At 40.9% G+C, this 22844-nt stretch overlaps 1 protein-coding gene across 1 annotated transcript in view; it reads left to right on the top strand.

The window, feature by feature from the left end:
- The first annotated feature begins 292 nt into the window (after positions 1 to 292).
- rin2a (Ras and Rab interactor 2a) overlaps positions 293 to 22844 on the top strand; it is a 66875-nt gene continuing 44323 nt past the window's right edge. The window contains exons 1-2 of the mRNA XM_014154583.2: positions 293 to 596; positions 17459 to 17555. Coding sequence (XP_014010058.1) covers positions 17496 to 17555 — 60 coding nt within the window. The 5' untranslated portion in view covers positions 293 to 596; positions 17459 to 17495. The remainder of the gene's footprint in view (positions 597 to 17458; positions 17556 to 22844) is intronic.

Here is a 22844-nt window from a genome sequence, read left to right as displayed (position 1 = left end):
CTCATGAAAAAATAACATGAAATCGTTCTTATGCTTAATGAGGCATGGAATGCAATAGCTAAGAACAGTTTTGTGAACAACATCAAGTTTGTAGGAAATCGCACTTTTGCTTAGTTGCTTACTGAGGGAAGGCAATAGTTCGAACAGGTTTGTACAACATGAAGTTCTGTGATGAGACAAAGGCAATCAAGTACGTGGGCGGCAGCGGAGCACTAAGTGCAGCAGCTACGTTTAAAAAAAAGCATGCACATGCGCAGAAATCTCGTTTGCAAATGAACATACAAAACTCCTTATCCTGCCACTCCGTCAGGCTTTTGTTTTGTTCTCCAGACGTTGATGCCTGGAGAGGTCGCATGCGCGGTGGATGAAGGAAAGAAAATGGAAAGGCACTAGGGCAAATCTTGGACGGAGCCGACTCGGGAAAGGAGCGGAGCCCAACTTTATACGATGAACTACACCGTAATTTCAATGAAACAGAAATAACTTTTTATTTATTTTTTACTTCATAATGATAGGCTATTATATAGGCCTACATACAGCTGGGTTGTCGGTTTAGGAGCTCAATTCTGCCGATTGGGCGTGCACCTATGAAAGAGGTAAGTTTTCAGTGTGTTGACAAATGGGGTTCAGCTCACAACTTTTTTTCTCATATTATTTCTCAATTTCCATGCTAGCAAGCCTGTCCGCCAGTCTAAAAGTGCATGTTTTGACAGTAATAGGTCCTACTGTATTTGTTTGCCAGTATTGTCCCTGACAATCCTCCATGTATCCCCCTCTGAGTCAATGAAAACTGAATATTTCCTCCGCTACTGTCGAGACACTTACGAAATGGCGTGAAAGTGTGTTTATATATTTTCCATATAAAAAATGGCTTGTGGAAGCTGTAGGCTAGGACACAGTGGCGCGAGGCCGAGCAAGCCCCCCCTCCCCAGCTAATCTCATGCTATTTTGAAAGCGAATTCCATGCTATTCTACACATTTTGCAATGAGGCGGAGAATGAATTTAGCCGTTTTAAAGCTAATTTCCAGTAATATGAAAACAGCTAGGATGTGGTTATTCGCCACCTATTGCCTGCTGTTTTAGCTTCGATAGAGAGATACAATGTAGTGAGCGCTGAGAAACTTCGGTCAGGGATAGAGATATTGTAACTGTAAATTGAACAGTGGCCAACTTCATGTGCTCAGTTACAGTGCCTTGGAAAAGCGTTCAGACCTTTTGGATGTCTTTACATTTGATTGTTGCAAAGTGGAATTAAAATGTATTTAATTGTCAACAATCTACACAAAATAATCTATTGTAAAAGTGGAAGAAAAATGATTTAAAAATAAAAAATGGTTGACATGATTTTTTTATTAATGACTAAACCTTCCTCTGTCCCCCATACATGCAACATATGTTATGTCACTCAGTCAATTATTGAATTCCAAGCACAAATTTGACTACAAAGACCAGGGAGCTTTTCGAAAACTTCATAAAGAAGGGAAGTGATTGGTAGATGGTTAACAATAACAGATCAGACATTGAATATATCTTTAAGCATGGTCAGTTAAATAATTATGCTGTGGATTAGGGCTGGACGATATGGCCAAAAAGTCATATCCCGATATAGGTCATTTCATAACCCCATAATGATACATATCACGATATAGCACATTTTCTGTAAATTCAATTAATAAATAGTTTATATAAAATGACCACATGTAAAGGCCTTTTTCTTATTACATGTTGAATTATACTCAACAAATAAAAGGTACTTACTCATTTGATTATTTCTTTTTTATTTAGAACCTTTGGGCAAATTTTCAATTAAGCATGTAACAAAATCTAAAATATGAATGTATATAAGGTAAATAGAAAACACTTCAACTATAGTTGCAAACAAAATAAATATAGGCCTAAAATATATATTTTTGGGGGCTTGCCTGTTTTGCATGTTATTTTGGCATTAAAACATCATACAGTTGAAGTCAGAAGTCTACATACACCTTAACCAAATACATTTAAACTCTGTTTTTCACAATTCCTGACATTTAATCCTAGTAAAAATTCCCTGTCTTAGGTCAGTTAGGATCACCACTTTATTTTAAGAATGTGAAATGTCAGAATAATAGTAGAGAGAATTATTTATTTCAGCTTTTATTTCTTTCATCACATTCCCAGTGGGTCAGAAGTTTACATACACTCAATTGGTATGTGGTAGCTTTTCCTTTAAATTGTTTAACTTGGGTCAAACGTTTCGGGAAACATTCCACAAGTTTCCCACAATAAGTTGGGTGAATCTTAGCCCATTCCTCCTGACAGAGCTGGTGTAACTGAGTCAGGTTTGTAGGCCTCCTTGCTCGCACACTCTTTTTCAGTTCGGCCCACAAATGTTATGTAGGATGGAGGTCAGGGCTTTGTGATGGCCACCCCAATACCTTGACTTTGTTGTCGTTAAGTCATTTTGCCACAACTTTGGAAGTATGCTTGGGGTCATTATCCATTTGGAAGACCCATTTGCGACCAAGCGTTAACTTCCTGACTGATGTCTTGGGACGTTGCTTCAATATATCCACATACTTTTCCTCCCTCATGATGCCATCTACTTTGTGAGGTGCACCAGTACCTTCTGCAGCAAAGCACCCCCACAACATGATGCTGCCACCCCCATGCTTCACGGTTGGGATGGTGTTCTTCGGCTTGCAAGCCTCCCTCTTTTTCCTCCAAACATAACGATGGTCATTATGGCCAAATAGTTCTATTTTTGTTTCATCAGACCAGAGGACATTTCTCCCAAAATTACGATCTTTGTCCCCATGTGCAGTTCCAAACCATAGTCTGGCCTTTTTTATGGCGGTTTTGGAGCAGTGGTTTCTTCCTTGCTGAGAGGCCTTTCAGGTTATGTCAATATAGGACTCGTTTTACTGTGGATATAGATACTTGTATACCTGTTTCCTCCAGCATCTTCACAAGGTCCTTTGCTGCTGTTCTGGGATTGATTTGCACTTTTCGCACCAAAGTAGGTTCATCTCTGGGAGACAGAACGCGTCTCCTTCCTGAGCGGTATGACGGCTGCGTCGTCCAATGGTGTTTATGCTTGCGTACTATTGTTTGTACAGATGAACGTGGTACCTTCAGGCATTTGGAAATTGCTCTCAAGGATGAACCAGACTTGTGGAGGTCTACAATGTTTCTTCTGAGGTCTTGGCTGGTTTCTTTTGATTTTCCCATGATGTTAAGCAAAGAGGTACTGAGTTTGAAGGTAGGCCTTGAAGTACACCTCCAATTGACTCAAATTATGTCAATTAGCCTATCAGAAGCTTCTAAAGCCATGACATCATTTCTGGAATTTTCCAAGCTGTTTAAAGCCACAGTCAACTTAGTGTATGTAAACTTCTGACCCACTGGAATTGTGATACAGTGAATTATAAGTGAAATATAATCTCTGTAAACAATTGTTGGAAAAATGACTTGTAATGCGCAAAGTAGATGTCCTAACCAACTTGCCAAAGCTATAGTTTGTTAACAAGAAATTTGTGTAGTGGTTGTAAAACGAGTTTTAATGACTCCAACATAAGTGTATGTAAACTTCCGACTTCAACTGTATATCAATTTGCATTTGGTACTTTGGGTCGAGTGTTAGCACCAACTCATGAAATCCCTGTTTCTCGAACGTGTAAATTGGGGCCATGTCTTTGCAGATGTAAGTTGTAAAGGCAGCTGTTATCTCTTTCCATCTTTGTGATTCTTTGCCATATGGTGTGCCGTGGGCAAAAGCCTCTTGCAATGTCTGAGTTGGGGGTATGTTTTGAGCACTCAACTGTACTTTTTTGGGTCTCATCCGTAGAATCTCTCCGTATTGTTTCACATGATTCTTGCGTAGGTGGGAAAGGAGGTTAGTGGTGTTTGAGCCTCTTGTCGGGACCGGCCTGCGGTGTATTTTGCAGAGGACTATTTTCTGGTCCCTGTCAGACTTTTCATACCCAAACCACGTCCATGCGACGGAAGTAGCCCCTCTTTTAGGTACGAGCTCCACATCTCTGTGCTCTGTGTCACTTTCACTCTCCTCCTTTTTAGTTTTTTTTTGTTGCGAATTGCCATGTGGAAGAACAAAGTGTCGAAATAAGCGATGGAGCATAATATGAAACGATTGACGTTTTTCTATCGTCACATGATATATATCGTCGTATCGCCCAGCCCTACTGTGGATGATTTATTAAACCACCCAGACACATCAAAGATAGTCATCCTTCTGAGCTGCAGGACAGGTATGAAACTGCTCAGGGATATTACTCCAAAACATGCATCTTGTATGCACCAAGGCACTAAAGTAATACTGCAAATGAATACACTTTTTGGCCTAAATGCAAAGCCTTATGTTTGGGGCAAACACAACACATCACTGCCCTCCTTTTTTCTTCTTTTTTTCTTTTTTTTTTTGCATGCTTGAGATCGGCAAATACTGGGGAGTTTTTCAGGATAAAAAGAAACAGGATCGAGCTAAACACAGGTGAAATCCTAGAAGAAAACCATTTCTCTGGGAGAGGAATTAATCTCTCAGCAGGACAATAACTTACAACACAAGTCCAAATCTACACTGGAGTTGCTTACAAGAAGACTGTGAATGTTCCTGAGGGGCCAAGGTACAGTTCTGACTTAAATCTGCTTGAAAAGTTATGGAAAGACTTGAACATTGCTGTCTAGCCATGTTCCCCCAACATAATGACAGAGCTCGACTTTAAATAACAAAAAATTGTAATGAGCAAATATTGCACAATCCAGGTGTGTAAAGCTCTTATAGACTAACTCAAAAACACTCACACCTGTAATCGATAGCAAAGGTGTGTCTAACATGTATTCACTCAGGGAGCTGAATACTTATGCAACAACTATATTTTAGATATTTAATTTTTATGACTCTGACATTAGAGTATCTTCTGTAGATTGTTGACAAAAAAATGACAATTAAATCTATTTGAATCCCACTTTAACACAATAAAATGTGAAGAAGTATGAATACGTTTGCAATGCTGTGCAATTCAGGAGTATGGACTGTCATTAATGTGCTACAGTATAGGCCCTAAGCAAAGTTCAAAATGCTTGCCTAGCAAGGCAACGGGAATATTGTGTGAGTTGTTAAGCAAGGTGTGCTGCAATCAACAAGTGTAAACTGTACATTGGAATATTGACATAAGCCTACTGTAGTGGGCCTGATAAGATATATGAAGACATAGCCCTCAGAAGGCTATAACCGACTTTTACTAATCATATAAATCGAATATAGATATTGTGTGTACTTATCCCAATTTACGCTCTCATCACCCTCTAAATTGCCCCTAAGTGATCAGCGGTGTGTTATTTCACCCTGTGAATTCAGAGAAAGTATGGAGAATACAAAGGAGTTCTACAGGTGGAACAAAGCTCATTGTGACTCAGTACTGGGAGGTTAGCTTTCTGTTCAGCTTGGTGAGTCATAAGAGGGAGTCACAGGTAAGTCCTTCAATTGAATGTGTGTTCTAAGGAGCGGTTCAATTTTTAGAGATTACTTCAACAAAAAAAACAAAAAAAATATCCAGAGTTGGTAGCTGTCACCCTATAGATTTCCAAACTAGACTGAAAACCTGTTTTCTTTATTTTTCCAGTCTTCTCAAACCTCTCACATTCTCTGCAAAAGAGTTACCTTTTTTTGCCAATTACATACTTGCCAAGGTGCCAGTTTTCCAGTCTGCTCTAAAATATGTTAATATGCTTAAGCTTAGCTTTGGGGGAAAAACAGACTGGTGTTGTTTTGTAGAACTTTCGTCACCGGTTAGGAATTTAAGAAGTGTGCTAAGACTGGCTGTTCATTACTTAGAAAATAGTTTGTTTTACCCTCTCTCCTTTAGAGACTAGCAGGTTCCCTGTGTTCAAAGCTCCCTGCATGGGCAATTTGTTTTAAATCATGTGTTGTCAAGGTTACAGTGTAGCTTAGGAGCAGATTGTGTGAGCCAAAGTGTGTGCTCTCGGGTTTCCTCAGTTGGCCAATGGCAAGGCAAGCTACGTAACGTTTCAAATATTGGAATGCACTGAACATTTTACAAAAACATAAAGGTTGGTAACATAATTACGGTTTCCAAACTTTATCTGCACAGAGACTTTGCATCTGCAGTTTTTCCAGCAAATGTTTTTTTGTCAATTGTTCAAAGTAGTCATTGTGCATAGAGTTGTATGTTTTTTGTTTTGGCATACATTTTTAAAGTGAAAAATGTAAGTCTGTAAATCCATTAACGTGGAATTGCCCAACTGCATAACATAGCCAGCTGTCTCTACACATTGTTCCTGTCACTGTTGGACTGTTGCCCTATTACATTCTGACATATCTGCCCCTGGAACAGTTATTAGTGGTTATCTGCTCCCCCAAAACAGGCCACATAAAAAGGCACACTCAGCCTGATAGAGGGTAATATGGGGCTGAGTGTGCCTCTAAGACAGTATTTCTCCCTATCACCATAGTGTAACTGGCTGTAGCTTTCTTTCCCTTGTCTAGCACTCCCCCCCCTCCCCATCAGTCTGCTGTGGTTGTGCAGAAACCCTAAGATATACTTTACAAAACACACGCTTTATGGGAGACTCGGTCAAAAGTTGAAGTTTCTCAAGTTAGGATTTAGCCCTGAGAGAGGAAGAACGTTACAACTTCTGGAAATAGTAGCCATAAATGCTGTCATACGGAGTTTGGTTTAAAGCCTACCATAACAAGCCGTGACAACACTCACAGCTCATAAACCTGTGGTCTTTCACCTCACCCATCTGTCCACTTGCCCCAACTAAGTATTACTGTAGATGTGCAGGAAATCTGTTGCTATCAGAGCAAGAAAACCAATCTGTTCACATTAGTTTGGGGTGTGGGTTGTTGGGGTGTGGGAGGAAGAGGGGTGGAGGGAGTTGGGTCTGGAGCTGAGATTTTAGGGTGTTGCATGGGATGCTTTGATAGCTGAAAGTGTCATCAGAACTTTAGAATGGGGGGGTTCTTCCCGATCACTAAAAATCCTAAGCTTTTTGTGTCTACTCTTTCAGCTTCTGAAGGAAAAGACTACTCTGTTGAATTTCAGTGACGAGTGGAGAATGGTGCTCGTCTAGTTAGGTCAATGCTGAATCAGTGTCTGCAAGTTCACATAATGATAGTATTCTACTTAACAGAACCAAATTAAATGGCATAGTATAACGTTACTGTAATGTTTCTCATGTGTCAAACTCAACAGCTCGTACCACTAGACAAAATGTGTTTTGATTGAAAGAAAACAGTTATGCTACAGTCTGTTAACACCATCTGCTCTAAAAGTGTGTGTGTGATTCCTGTGAATCTCTTTGGCTGTGACCTCCCATGCAAGTAGGTACGCACCCAACCCAAGTGATAAGAGGCTGAATGCAACTTTTTGAGGGAGATGCATTTGGCTAAAAGCTTTGACAACCCAACACACAATAATTATCAAACAGTTCCACATAGTTTCTTTATTTCTGTTTTTATTTATAGAGTACATCATATAGATTTAATGCTGAAGCACAGTGGTATTCAACCGAGGATCCACTTGGGTACTGCAGGGGTGTGCAAATATATGCAGTACCAGTCAAAGGTTTGGACACACTTACTCATTCAAGGGTTTTTCTATATTTTTCCTATTTTCTACATTGTAGAATAATAGTGAAGACATCAAAACTATGAAATAGTATTGAACAAATCAAAATATATTTTAGATTCTTCAAAGTAGCTACCCTTTGCCTTGACAGCTTTGCACACTCTTGACATTCTCTCAACCAGCTAGTCACCTGGAATGCTTTTCCAACAGTCTTCTTGGTAAGCAACTCCAGTGTAGATGTGGCCTTGTGTTTTAGGTTATTGTCCTGCTGAAAGATGAATTCATCTCCCAGTGTCCTGTGGAAAGCAGACTGAACCAGGTTTTCCTCTAGGATTTTGCCTGTGCTTAGCTCCATTTGGTTTATTTTTTTTTATCCTGAAAAACTCCCCAGTCCTTAAGGATTACAAGCATACCCATAACATGGGTGGTAGGTAGCCTAGGAGTTGGGCCAGTAACCCGAAAGGTCGCTGGTTCGAATCCCCCAAGCCGTATAGGTTAAAAATGTGTCTGTGCCCTTGCTCCTGTAAGTCGCTCTGGATAAGAGCGTCTGCTAAATTACTAAAATATAAAAAAATTATGCAGCCACCACTATGCTTGAAAATATGGAGAGTGGTACTCAGTAATGTGTTGTATTGGATATGCCCAAACATAACACTTCGTATTCAGAATAAAAAGTTAATTGCTTTGCCGCATTTTTTGCTGTTTTACTTTAGTACCATATTACAAACATGATGCATGTTTTGGAATATGTATTTTTTATTCTGTACAGGTTTCCTTTTCACTCTGTCAATAGGATTAGAATTGTGGAGTAACAACTGTTGTTGATCCATCCTTCCGTTAGCCTCATGGTGAAATCTCTGAATGGTTTCCTTCCTCTCCTGCAACTGTATTGATACACCATCCAAAGTGTAATCAGTCCATTTAATTCATTTGTAAAAAAAAAAAAATGGACAAAAGTTATTCCACTTTGATATTAACGGGTATTGTGTGTAGGCTATAGTGACCAAAAAAAATCTAAATTTAATCCATTTTAAATTCAGGCTGTAATTCAACAAAATGTGGAAGAATTCAAGGGGTGTGAAATATTTCTGCAGGCACTGTACAGCTCAATGATGAAAAGACAGCACCAAGACACAGCACCAACACACACTATCACATTATCAACCATATTGCTAACGTGTTGTTCATTATCCCATTTTCGTATTCTTCCTAAATATTTTACATTAAATATTTAACTTGTTCGGTCACAATTACTTCAAAAATACAAATAAGCTCATAACATAATGGTACAGTCAACACAAGGTATAATCAAAAGACAATATTTTCAAATGTTTAACATATATGCAATGTCCGTTATTGATTAACACAATATATATTTAATGTTGTAGAATTGAGACAGAACTCAACCAAAGCAGTGAAAACAAAAATACACCTCAGTGATAAAGGCACAGCACCAACTGTGTGCATTTGCTTTTGTGCTGTGAGTCTTTTCTTTATCATTGAGATGTCTGTTTTGGTTGAGTTCTGTCTCAAGGTTAGGTTATGACTAGTCTTGGTAATCCCCGACCTTGGAGCAACAGCACAAGGTCTGGAGAGGATGTCGGATTCTCTTGGGAGGCTTCAAACGACTTGCTACCAATTTTGTGTCTGGTGGTAGGCTAATGTTTACACCAGGACATGAACTGAAAGGTTCTGGACTGATTTCCTGCGCGAGTGTCATTTCCGCCTCCGGTCCAGCCGATGCATTGGATACATTATGGTAGGCAACCCGTCTGGTCAGTTTATGACTGGCAGAACAATTAAGGGGTTGATGGCCTCCCCTTTAATTGTGGTGCTTACTTTTCCCGTCAAGGTAGGCATACTCTTAAAGAAAATGGAAGCATGAACTTCTTGATTTAAAAAGCCTTTGTCTTGGCATTTCTGTAGAAAGCATTCTTTAAAAATAATAGCATATTTATACTGAAATGCCAAGACAATAAACGCTTAGTGAAAATGATAAAGAAAGCCATAAATGGGGGGGACACATGTAATATTACAACAGTAAAACATTGAATCCAGTGACAGCCAGGAGGAAAGGTAGAGGCATCACATGGTAGGACATCAGAGTGGATGGAGAATGGATGGATCCCTGAGTATGGTGGTTTGATCACAGGGGAAGCAGCCAGGTGGGTGGACTGGTGGTTGGATCCCTGACTGGGTGGCCCCACAAGCGGGGGGATAGTGAGACAGGAAGGGTGTTATGGAAGCAAATGAAAAAGACTAAACAAAATAGATAAAACACAGATGCACATTCTGACCGAGTGACAGCAAACTCATCTGCCTGTTTTAACAACACACTCATACTCTAGACTCTTGATCTGCAGATTTTGTGCTTTCTACAAACGTGTGCAGACATTTTTAAGGCATTTTAAAATACGTACGTTTTTCAGATTATGAGTATTATCCGATCCGACTATCAACTGTCAATTTACGGATACGATTACGAGTATGGCCAGATCCGCACAACCCCATTACGGATCATATAGGCCAGCGGTTCCCAAACTTTTTAAAGTCCTCCACCCCTTCAAACACTCAACCTCCAGCTGCGTACCCCATCTAGCACCAGGGTCAGCGCATTCTCAAATGTTGTTTTTTGCCATCATTGCAAGCCTGCCCCACACACGCTATACGATGCATTTATTAAACTTAAGAATGAGTGAGTTTTTGTCACAACCTGGCTTGTGGGACGTGACAATGAGCTCTTATAGGACCAGGGCACAAATAATAATAATCAATCATTTTGCTCTTTATTTAACCATCTTACATATTCACAATTTTTGATGAACAAACAAGGTTTTATAACTCTCCACAGGTTAATGAGAAGGGTATGCTTGAAAGGATGCTCATAACTCTGCAATGTTGGGTTGTATTGGAGAGTCTGTCTTAAATAATTTTCCACACACAGTCTATGCCTGTATTTAGCTTTCATGCTAGTGAGGGCCAAGAATCAACACTCACATAGGTACTGTGGTTGCAAAGGGCATCAGTGTCTTAACAGCGCTATTTGCCAAGGCAGGATACTCTGAGTGTAGCCCAATCCAGAAATCTGGCAGTGGCTTCTGATTTTAAATACAATTTTCACAGAACCGCTTGTTGAAATTTCAATGAGGCTCTCTTGTTCAGATATCGGTAAGTGGACTGGAGGCAGGGCATGAAAGGGATAACGAATCCAGTTGTTTGTGTCATCCGTTTTGGGAAAGTACCTGCGTAAATGCGCACCCAACTCACTCCGGTGCTTTGCTACATCACATTTGACATTGTCCGTAAGCTTGAGTTAATTTGCGCACACAAAATCATACAATGATGGAAAGACCTGTGTGTTGTCCTTGTTAATATAGACGGAGAAGAGCTCCAACTTCTTAATCATAGCCTCAATTTTGTCCCACACATTGAATATAAACTCAGCAAAAAAAGAAACGTCCTCACTGTCAACTGCGTTTATTTTCAGCAAACTTAACATGTGTAAATATTTGTATGAGCATAGCAAGATTCAACAACTGAGACATAAACTGAACAAGTTCCACAGACATATGACTAACAGAAATGGAATAATGTGCCCCTGAACAAAGGGAGGGTCAAAAGTAACAGTATCTGAAGGAGGATGTCTTCCCTGTAACGTACAGCGTTGAGGTTGCCTGCAGTGACAACAAGCTCAGTCCGATGATGCTGTGACACACCACCCCAGACCATGACGGACCCTCCACCTCCAAATCGATCCCGCTCCAGAGTACAGGCCTTGGTGTAACGCTCATTCCTTCGACGATAAACGCAAATCCGACCATCACCCGTAGTGAGACAAAACTGCGACTCGTCAGTGAAGAGCACTTTTTGCCAGTCCTGTCTGGTCCAGCGATGGTGGGTTTGTGCCCATAGGCGACGTTGTTTCTGGTGAGGACCTGCCTTACAACAGGCTTACAAGCCCTCAGTCCAGCCTCTCAGCGTATTGCAGACAGTCTGAGCACTGATGGAGGGATTGTGCGTTCCTGGTATAACTCGGGCAGTTGTTGTTGCCATCCTGTATCTGTCCCGCAGGTGTGATGTTCGGATGTACCGATCCTGTGCAGGTGTTGTTACACGTGGTCTGCCACTGCGAGGACAATCAGCTGTTCGTCCTGTCTCCCTGTAGCACTGTCTTAGGCGTCTCACAGTACGGACATTGCAATTTATTGCCCTGGCCACATCTGCAGTCCTCATGCCTCCTTGCAGCATGCCTAAGGCACGTTCACGCAGATGAGCAGGGATCCTGGGTATCTTTCTTTTGGTGTTTTTCAGAGTCAGTAGAAAGGCCTCTTTGGTGTCCTAAGTTTTCATAACTGTGGCCTTAATTGTCTGTAAGCTGTTAGTATCTTAACGACTGTTCCACAGGTGCATGTTCATTAATTGTTTATGGTTCATTGAACAAGCATGGGAAACAGTGTTTAAATCCTTTACAATGAAGATCTTTGAAGTTATTTGGATTTTTACGAATGATCTTTGAAAGACAGGTTCCAGAAAAAGGGATGTTTCTTTTTTTGCTGAGTTGAGTTGCGGACAGTCCCTGTAATCCTAGATTCAGATCATTCAGGCAAGAAAAAACATCACCCAGATAGGCCAGTCGTGTGAGAAACTCATCATGCAAGCGGTCAGACAAGTGAAAATGATGGTCAGTAAAAATAACTTTAAGCTCATCTCTCAATTAACAAACGTGTCAATACTTTGCCCCTTGATAGCCAGCACACTTATGTATGTTGTAAAAGCGTTACATGGTCGCTGCCCATATCATTGCATAATTCAGAAAATACGCGAGAGTTCAGGAGGCCTTGCTTTAACAAGGTTAACCATTTTCACTGTTGTGTCCAAAACGCCTTTAAATCTGTCAGGCATTCCCTTTGCAGCAAGAGCCTCTCGGTGGCTGCTGCAGTGTACCCATGTGGCGTCAGGAGCAACTGTGTGCACACACGTTACCATTCAACTATGTCTCCCTGTCATGGATTTTGTGCCATCAGTGCAGATACCAGCACATCTTGACCACCAAAGTCCATTTGATGTCACAAAGCTGTCCAGTACTTTAAAAATAACCTCTTCTGCTGTTCTGGTTTCCAGTGGTTTGCAGAAGAGGATGTAGTCCTTTATTGACCCGCATAAACGTAACGGACATGTACCGAGTCTGTTGACTCATCCAGCTGTAACGCATAGAATTCACTGGCTTGTATGCGAAGCAGTAATTGTTTCACTATCTCCTGCCATGTCATTGATGCATCGTGAAACTGTTTGATGAAGGCATGGTCTCTCTAGTTTTTTTGGGGGCCTTTTGTCCCAGCCATATCTGCAGCAGCAGGAAGAATCAAGTCCTCCACAAGAGTATGGGGCTTGCCTGTCCTAGGTACTCGGTAGCTCACCATATAAGATGCTTCTAGCCCCTTCTTATTAATGTCTTACTACTCGAAAGTCGTCTTAATTCTCGCTCAGAAAACTCCTGTGGCTTATTTTTCAAATTGGCATGTTTTGTTTATAAATGTCTGCGCAAGAGTGAAGGTTTCATCAAGTTGTGAGATAGTACTTCTGCACATATAACATACTGTGGCTGAGGAAAGACACTACTCCCAATATAAGTGAACCCCAAATCAATGTAGTTCTCATCATATTTGCACCTCTGATGTCCAACGTCCCTGACTGTTGTTCGGTGCTTTCCCGGGTAAGGGGGCAGTAGCTCTTCGGCTGCATCATATTCACAACTGTCAGTGTCCATGCTGGCTGAGCTAACAACAAATGTAGAATTACTGATGCTAGCTTTGGATGTGCTCGTGGAAGCAGAACAACTTGTGTCGTCGACAGGTGCAGGTGTAGTAGTGCTGGTAATGGCAGTACTATCAGTAGAGCTGGTATGTGTCTCTATGGCCTTACTAAATGGACTGTTTTGAAAATGTGAATTTCTTTTTTTTTTTTTTTTTGGTATTTAAAAAAAACATGTGAATCACATTTTTTATTTGGTGTACCCCAGTTTGGGAATACCTGCTATAGACAATTGGGCTGATGAATGGTGGTACAATGCTAAACAGTATAATTGTGATTATGCTTCATACACTCTTGATGAGACAAGTGAAAGGACATAGTTTGCTCTAGTAATAGTATGCATGTTGCTCTGTAGATTATTGGCATCAGCTACAGTGAAAACATGAAGAAATAGAAGGGTACAAGCAGCTTTGAACAAGATTTGGAGAGCCACAGCCCTGTGTGCCTCCATGTACATGCATCCACAACAGAAGCAGAAGATTGTTATTGAAAAGTCATGATTATAGTGGGAGGGCCATAGAGCAGTACCATTTCCATAGCACTGAAGCTCATAGATGCTCTCGCAATTCTAGGCTCACAGAGCAGCCCTGCAGTGGCTCTGTTAAAATGAATGCATCCTGTGGGTTGAGCAGGACAAGATGATTACTGCCAACGCAGCACCCAGATTAGCCCCAAGGCTACACATTCCTGGGAGTTTTGCTCCGGTTGTGGATTCTTTGGAAAATAAACACATATTTCTATTGCCATGCGATCCATAGTCATCAGCTAAAAAACACAGTAACCATAACAAAATAATATACCGTGCACCATTCCCCTAAAATCACAGTACGTCTGAGCAAAAGATAGTAGATCACAGGGAACGCTATAACAAAGCTTTGCAAAAGACCACAGATCAATGAATTCTTAAACAATGTGCAGGACTGCTGCCATCCTTTAAGTCTCACCAATCTAATGAGTAGGTAGGTGGTAATCGAGAGAGGAGAAAAATAATCAGAAAGTACAAGGTTTTCCCTGAAATATTCCAGAAAACACAGGCAGACAGATCAAGCTCGCCTTGAAGAGTTGAGATGTTGAGAGGGCACACAATATTACTGTTGAGCTTTATTGAAGTCATAGTATAACTTGAGGTAAGGAATTTAAGAAGTGTGCTAAGACTGGCAGTTAATTACTTAGCTCATCATTTTTCCCCTCTCTCCGATAGAGAATAGCAGGTTCTTTGTGTTCAAATCTTCCTGAATATTATTTAGAAGTAGAACTAGTCCTTGGATCTTGGAGGGATAGTTCAGATTGTCTGCTCCTCTAACTACAGTCCACAGTCTCAGATGTGTCATGTCTTATACTGTGTGCTGGCCAGTGGTTGGAGTTTACTCGCTCACAATTGGTTAACCACAATACTTATCAAAGCTTGTCCACTCAGAGGAAATGCAGGTTTATGACGAGGCTGCCCTCTCACATAGAGAAGGGACATAAAGATACTGCAATTTTCCAGCCCTACCTTAACATTAGCATATGAATGGCTTGTTTTGTCTTTTCAGATGGCATATTCCACCCATTTATTACTACTACTACTAAATGAGTACCTTTTGCGTCCCTTTGATATTTTAGGTAGAAATTGTGCACAAATATTGCATTTTAAAAGCCTGTTATATTAAATGAAGTGCTCTTTTAATAAAGGCAACATTCAAAATTCAATAAATCAAATCTATAATATGAATAAAGACTTGCTAAAGTGCCTAAATTCAGCATTCCTTCATTTTAACATTTCTCCCAAGTTTTCACCATCATTGTAAAGCCCTAGTTATTTTGTTGCTATGAAAAGTAATTCCTGAAGATTGATTTATTTCATGTAATTTTAAGGTAAAAAAATAAAATACAACCTGGTCCCTAATTTTAAGATCAACCCTGTTACGTGAACTGAACTCTTTTTAATATGGTGAAACTATTCCTTTAAAAAAAATCAAAAATCAACATTGAACATCTAAGAAAAGAGCTGGTTCTACTCTTTGGCCATTTTCTGGTGTTTTGTGGTGGAAAACTGAGCAGGTCGAGCATAACAAGTCAACCCTGTTACCCTTAGACAGGCTAGAATTATTTTAACAATACATTAAAAAAAGAGTGTGTTCAATTATCCCTCCCTGTTGCACATAACACGCTTCCATTCCCCCTGTGACAAGGGGATTTATGGCACTTTATGACCGAATGTAAAAGTTGTGAAATCAACGTTTTTTTCCAGCAAGTTACACTACTCGAACTTGTAGCAGGCCTAGAAAGACACCTGGGCAGAGTTTGGTTGAATATACTGTATCCCTGAATCAGAAACTGCCAAGGGTGAAAGGCAGCTAATTGTTGGAACGACCCGGCATTTTTTGCCTTTCGAGCAAACGGTTTGTTTTGATGGATATAGTGCTCAGTACTTGCACTCAAATCATAAAAAGGAAAAAACAAGAAGCCTGAGATGCAAAAACAATAATAGAGCTGCAAGTGTAACCTTCTGGTTCTTACTCCTAACCAAGGCAACCAATCAGCAGGCACAAACATGATGGTATTGGAGCTCATGTAATTATTTTCTTCTGCGATGATGCACAACGATACAGGGCTCGATATTAATGCATGTCCGCTTGCCCGGGACAAGTAAAAAATGTAAGGTAAAATAATCACACGTTACAATATCAAACACTTACACTCCAATCAGAATTGGATCATGTCCTATGGATGTGATGTATTGCTGTTCTCCAAATTTCTGCAGAGCGCGTCGAGGAGGACTATAGGCTATTGCATCGACAGGCAGGAGCAGTCTTCCAATCATCGCCAGTTGCGAGCTTTTGAGATCACGTTATACATTATTGCACACAGTGAGTGCATGCAACTTATTATATGACTTGTTAAGCACATTTTTACTCCTGAACTTATTTAGGCTTGCCTTACAAAGGGGTTGAATACGTATTGACTCGACATTTAAGTGTAAATTCCACTTTCACGTTATGGGGTATTGTGTGTAGACATTTTTTCCCACCTCAATTTAATCATTTTTAAATTCAGGCTGTGACATGTCAAAATGTGGAAAAAGTCTAGAGGTGTGAATACTATCAGAAGGTACTGTATGTGATCGTATCCAAATGTAATCAAGGTTTGAAATAATTATGTTTTTGTCAAATGCTATATCTGGAAAAATCGGCTCATAACTGAATGTAATTGGGGACTAGACAGTACTGGAGGGCATACACTTGCCTAACTGGATTTAAAATGTCACGACAGGCCTGATGGAAACAGCAAACTTACGGTAAACATTCCAAATGTCGACAAAACAAAATACGCTAGGGTGCGATCTTTGTGTCGTTAAAATAAATCATGCGAGAAAACGCAATAGAAATATTGATATAATAACCATCATATGGAAGTAAAGTTGGAGTCACGCGATGACATGTTGTGTGGTCCTCCCACTACGACTCGGGGAAAACATGCAGTTTATTAGGCTACAGATGAAATACGTTATGATGATCTTCACTGGGTGGTGAACGTGCACGGTGATGAGCTTGATGCTACTTTCCAATAAATATCGAGGGTCTTATGCTGGTGACATGATGATTGATGCTTGACTGTCGTTTGACAATTAAAAATAATCTCGGTCTTTTGTCCTTACACTCATCATGTGGGGTATAACTGCACTGCATCTGTGAGAAAAAATTTATGAAATGTATGCATTCACTACTGTAAGTCGCTCTGGATAAGAGCGTCTGCTAAATGACTAAAATGTAAATGTAAATGTGAGCTGTTGGCTTAGATAGGGCACACTCGCTACTTAACGCAACATTTTTACAGACAAAACCACCAGTAGAGTTGACATTGCGACGAAAACCTATGTTTAAACTTGTATTTTTTAAAGTTATCTTTATATGCACTACGTCATCACGTGCATCCTTTTATCCGCAACACGTCAGTTTGACGTAAACACCCCGCTGGTGGGAAAATGTGCAGATTTAAAATTATTTGAATGAAAATCTGTTGTCAATTGTAAGGAAACAAACCCAGCTAATGACATTTTTCTTCCCCACAGAAACAAACACAGGCACGACGAAGGACAGGAGGATAGCATGTCAACAAGCACACTCATCCAACCCAGCCTGAGGGAGAAGAAAGGGAGCTTCTTCAAGGTATGGAGGGAGAGAAGATGAACAAAGGAGAAGATTAGGAGGGGGGGGGGGTGGTAGATAGGAGGCGCCTTCCTGAAACTCCTTGTGGTTTGTTTTTGTTCTGTCCTTAATGGCCTGTTCTAGTTGTGTTTTGTCAAGTTACTCAAGTTGATACTTATTTGAGAGGAAGTTTGGGTTAGTTAACATTAATCAGTCCCCATGTTCTTTCTTTTTCTCCTCTCAATATCCATGCATCAGATTTATAAATACCCGCCATCTGAAATGTGATGTCATAGGCTGAAGTGATTTAGTTGTAGTTTAGCACGCCTTACCATAGAGTCACGAACCCACAGCTCAAAGTCTAATCTCTCTGTAGTAATGACATCTACCACATTTAAGCTGTGAACTCAGTGAGAAGCTCCTCTTTCAATAAATCTGGTGGTTATGTGCTGGGAACTTGCTGGGACTTTAGATAGTGAGTCTCTTCATCCTAAAAATGCTTCTGGAGGTCAAAGGCCTCAAGGACTCATATCCCCAGCCAGGCATATATCATGGCTGAGTTAACTGTGTAAACCCTGCTATCTCACTCGGGGGAGAAAGAGTAATTATAGACCTACACACAGCATCACCACACCCCTTAGTGCTGTGAAAAGGGGTAGAAGATCTACTGATTCCAATAAACACTCAATAGATCTTCACTCTGAATGTGAGAGTAATAGGGTTACTCTCTTTTGAACTGTCTTTCCATAGAACACACCCACTCTATTTTTATACCATTCATTTCATATAGTAAATCAAAGGCTTTCATGGGGTTGTGGCATTCAATAGGAAATACAGTAAGGCTGCTGTAACAGCCTATGGTACATGTGATGCTTTAGCGGTGGAGGAGGGTAGAAGGGAAAGGGGATGAGAGGTAAATGACAAAGAAAGAAAGTGGAGATAACTAGAATTGCCCTAGCCAGACATATTAGCCTACTTAAAACCTGTTATGGCTAGGGGGCAGTATTTTCACGGCTGGATAAAAAAACGTACCCGATTTAATCTGGTTACCACTCCTACCCAGTAATTAGAATGTGCATATACTTATTACATATGGATAGAAAACACCCTAAAGTTTCTAAAACTGTTTGAATGGTGTCTGTGAGTATAACAGAACTCATATGGCAGGCCAAAATCTGAGAAGGTTTCATTCAGGAAGTGGCCTGTCTGACAAGGTGTCGTTCTTCTTGTCTCTGTTTATTGAAGAGTGAGGATCTTAGCTGTCCCGTGACACTTCCTACGGCTGCCATAGGTTCTCAGAAGGCGGCAAAAAGCGGAATCGTAGCTTTGCAGGCTCTGGCTGAAACAAAGTAGCGCGTTTGGGTAGTGGCTGGTTACAGTACTGTGAGACTCAGGCTCGTGCCCGCTTCGACCGAAAGGTTTGTTTTCATTCCTCTGTTTAGCTAAATGGACATTCCCGGTCGGAATATTATCGCTTTTTTACGAGACAAATGGCATAAAAATGGATTTTAAACAGCGGTTGACATGCTTCGAAGTACGGTAATGTAATATTTAGATTTTTTTTGTCACGAATTGCGCCATGCGCGCGACCCTTCTTTACCATTCGGATAGTGTCTGGGACGCACGAACAAAACGCCGCTATTCGGATATAACGATGGATTATTTTGGACCAAACCAACATTTGTTATTGAAGTAGCAGTCCTGGGAGTGCATTCTGACGAAGACAACAAAAGGTAATCAAACTTTTATAATAGTAAATCTGATATTGGTGAGTGCTAAACTTGCCGGGTGTCTAAATAGCTAGCCCGTGATGCCTGGGCTATGTACTTAGAATATTGCAAAATGTGCTTTCACCAAAAAGCTATTTTAAAATCGGACATATCGAGTGAATAGAGGAGTTATGTATCTATAATTCTTAAAATAATTGTTATGCTTTTTGTGAACGTTTATCGTGAGTAATTTAGTAAATTGTTAGCAAATTCCCCGGAAGTTTGCGGGGGGTATGCTAGTTCTGAACGTCACATGCTAATGTAAAAAGCTGTTTTTTGATATAAATATGAACTTGATTGAACAAAACATGCATGTATTGTATAACATAATGTCCTAGGTGTGTCATCTGATGAAGTTCATCAAAGGTTAGTGCTGCATTTAGCTGTCTTTTGGGTTTTTGTGACATTAAATGCTAGCTTGAAAAATGGGTCTCTGATTATTTCTGGCTTGGTACTCTGCTGACATAATCTAATGTTTTGCTTTCGCTGTAAAGCCTTTTTGAAATCGGACAGTGTGGTTAGATAAAGGAGAGTCTTATCTTTAAAATGCTGTGAAATAGTCATATGTTTGAAAAATTGAAGTTTTTGTATTTTTGAGGAATTTGTAATTCGCGCCACGCCTATCATTGGATATTGGAGCAGTTGTTCCGCTAGCGGAACGTCTAGATGTAAGAGGTTAAGGCATCTGCATGCTAGGTTTGGTTTGCTCCTAGCAGAACTCGGCTAGGCTAAGTGAACATCTGTGCCTCGAATACTCCCTTAAAAGACCTTTGCTTGAAAAAAGCGGCAAAAGTACTTGTCGCTCGAGACACCGTAGCCAGTATACATTTCCTCAAAATAATCTGAGTTAATCTAAAATAACTAAAGAAATCAAATTTTTCCAAGGATGTCTTAGTGTTTGATGCAGTATTTATCAAGAGAAAAAATGTGCATGAAAACCAGTCGTCTCTTGTTGAATGACGACAAACACTTAATGGAAGAATCCATACTGTTGACTAATCAGACGAAGGGGCGTAGACTTCAGCTACAGGACTTCGGCTACCCTCAGGAAAAAACGTAAAACCGCTTGCCGAAGACCAAAATGTTGTCATAATATATGCAAGAACTGTTTCAGACAAGAAGCATGGGGACACCTTTAATCATTGCTTTGAACTGCTGAATGCTCAGTATTTGTGGCTGTTACGAAACCAATAACTAGCCTGCTAAAATTGTTGCACTCGCTAGGGGTCTTAGACCTAGTTAGCTGGTCTGTAACCTGATGTAATATGGGTATTTATATGAGAAATCAGCAGAATGCACCTAGGTGTTGAATGTGGATGTGCACCAGGGAGAGCGCAAACTTACTTTGGTCCAGTGTCAGCTACACTATATATACAAAAGTATGCGGACACCCCTTTAAATTAGTGGATTCGGCTATTCCAGCTGACGGGTGTATAAAATCGAGGACACCGCCTTGCAATCTCCATAGACAAACATTGGCAGTAGAATGGCCTTAATGAAGAGATCAGTGACTTTCAACGTGGCATCGTCATAGGATGCCACCTTTCTAACAAATCAGTTCGTCAGATTTCTGCCCTGCTAGAGCTGCCGTGCTCAACTGTAAGTGCTGTTATTGTGACGTGGAAACGTCTAGGAGCAAAAATGGCTCAGCCGCAAAGTGGTAGGTCACATTGCAAAGTGGTAGGCCACACAAGCTCACAGAACGGGACCGCTGAGTGCTTACAAAATTGTATGTCCTCGGTTTGAACACTCACTGCCGAGCAGGAGCTACCTCTGGAAGCAACGTACGCACATGAACTGTTTGTCGGGAGCTTCATGAAATGGGTTTCCATGGCCGAGCAGGAGCCTAAGATCACCATGCGCAATGCCAAGCGCCGGCTGGAGTGGTGTAAAGCTGGCCAACATTGTACTCTGGAGCAGTGGAAACGCGTTCTCTGGAGTGATAAATCACGCTTCACCATCGGTCAGTCCGACAGACAAATCTGGGTTTGGCAGATGCCAGGAGAACGCTACCTTCCCCGAATACATAGTGCCTACTGTAAAGTTTGGTGGAGGAGGAATAATGGTCTGGGACTGTTTTTCATGGTTCATAGTTTCAGTTTTATTTTAATTTGAGTTCACCTTTATTTAACCAGGTAGGCTAGTTGAGAACAAGTTCTCATTTACAACTGCAACCTGGCCAAGATTAAGCAAAGCGGTGCGACAACAAAGTTACACATGGGATAAACAAACGTACAGTCAATAACACAATAGAAAAATATATATACAGTGTGTGCAAATGTAGTAAGATTAGGAAGGTACGGTAATAAATAGGCCATAGTGGCGAAATGATTACAATTTAGCATTAACACTTGAGTGATAGATGTGCAGATGATGATGTGCAAGTAGAGATACTGGGGTGCAAAAGAGCAAAAAAAAAAGTAACAATATGGGGATGAGGTAGTTGGGTGGGCTATTTACAGATGGGCTGTGTACAGGTGCTGTGATCGCTTATAGTTAGTGAGAGTGATATGTCTCCAGCTTCAGTGACTTTTGCCGTTCGTTCCGGTCATTGGCAGCAGAGAACTGGAAGGAAAGGTGGCCAAAGGAGGTGTTGGCTTTGGGGATGACCAATGAAATATACCTGCTGGAGCGCGGGCTACGGCTGGGTGGTGCTATGGTAACCAGTGGGGCTTTACCTAGCATAGACTTAGATGACCTGGATCCAGTGGGTTTGGCGATGGATATGTAGCGAGGGCCAGCCATCAAAAGCATACAGGTCGCAGTGGTGGGTAGTATATGGAGATTTAGTGACAAAACAGATGGCACTGTGATAGACTACATCCAATTTGCTGAGTAGATTGTTGGAGGCTATTTTTTTAAATGACTTCACCAAAGTCAAGGATTGGTAGGATAGTCCGTTTTATGCGGGTATGTTTGGCAGCATGAGTGAAGGCAGCTTTGTTGCGAAATTGAATTTTGGATTGGAGATGCTTAATGTGAGTTTTGAAGGAGAGTTTACAGTCTAACCAGATACCTAAGAATATGTGGACAACTACAAATACCAAGTCAGAACCGTCCAGATTAGTGATGTTAGTCGGGCGGGTGCGGGCAGCGATCGGTTGATGAGCATGCATTTAGTTTTACTAGCATTTAAGAGCAGTTGGAGGCCACGGAGGAAGTGTTGTATGGCGTTGAAGCTTGTTTGGAGGTTTGATAAGTGTCCAAAGAAGGGCCAGATGTATACAGAATGGTGTCATCTGCGTAGAGGTGGATCAGAGAATCACCAGCAGCAAGAGCAACATCATTGATATATACAGAGAAAAGAGTCGGCCCGAGAATTTAACCCTGTGGCACCCCCATAGAGACTGCCAGAGGTCCGGACAACAGGCCCTCCGATTTGACACACTGAACTCTATCTGAGAAGTCGTTGGTGAACCGGGCAAGGCAGTCATTTGAGAAATCAAGGCTACTGAGTCTGCCGATAAGAATGCGGTGATTTGACAGAGTCGAAAGCCTTGGCCAGGTTGATGAAGACGGCTGCACAGTACTGTCTTTTATT

The sequence above is a fragment of the Salmo salar genome, chromosome ssa18 (assembly GCF_905237065.1).
Source record: "Salmo salar chromosome ssa18, Ssal_v3.1, whole genome shotgun sequence".
NCBI classification, from domain to species: domain Eukaryota; kingdom Metazoa; phylum Chordata; class Actinopteri; order Salmoniformes; family Salmonidae; genus Salmo; species Salmo salar.
This window is presented reverse-complemented; position numbering and strand designations above follow the sequence as displayed.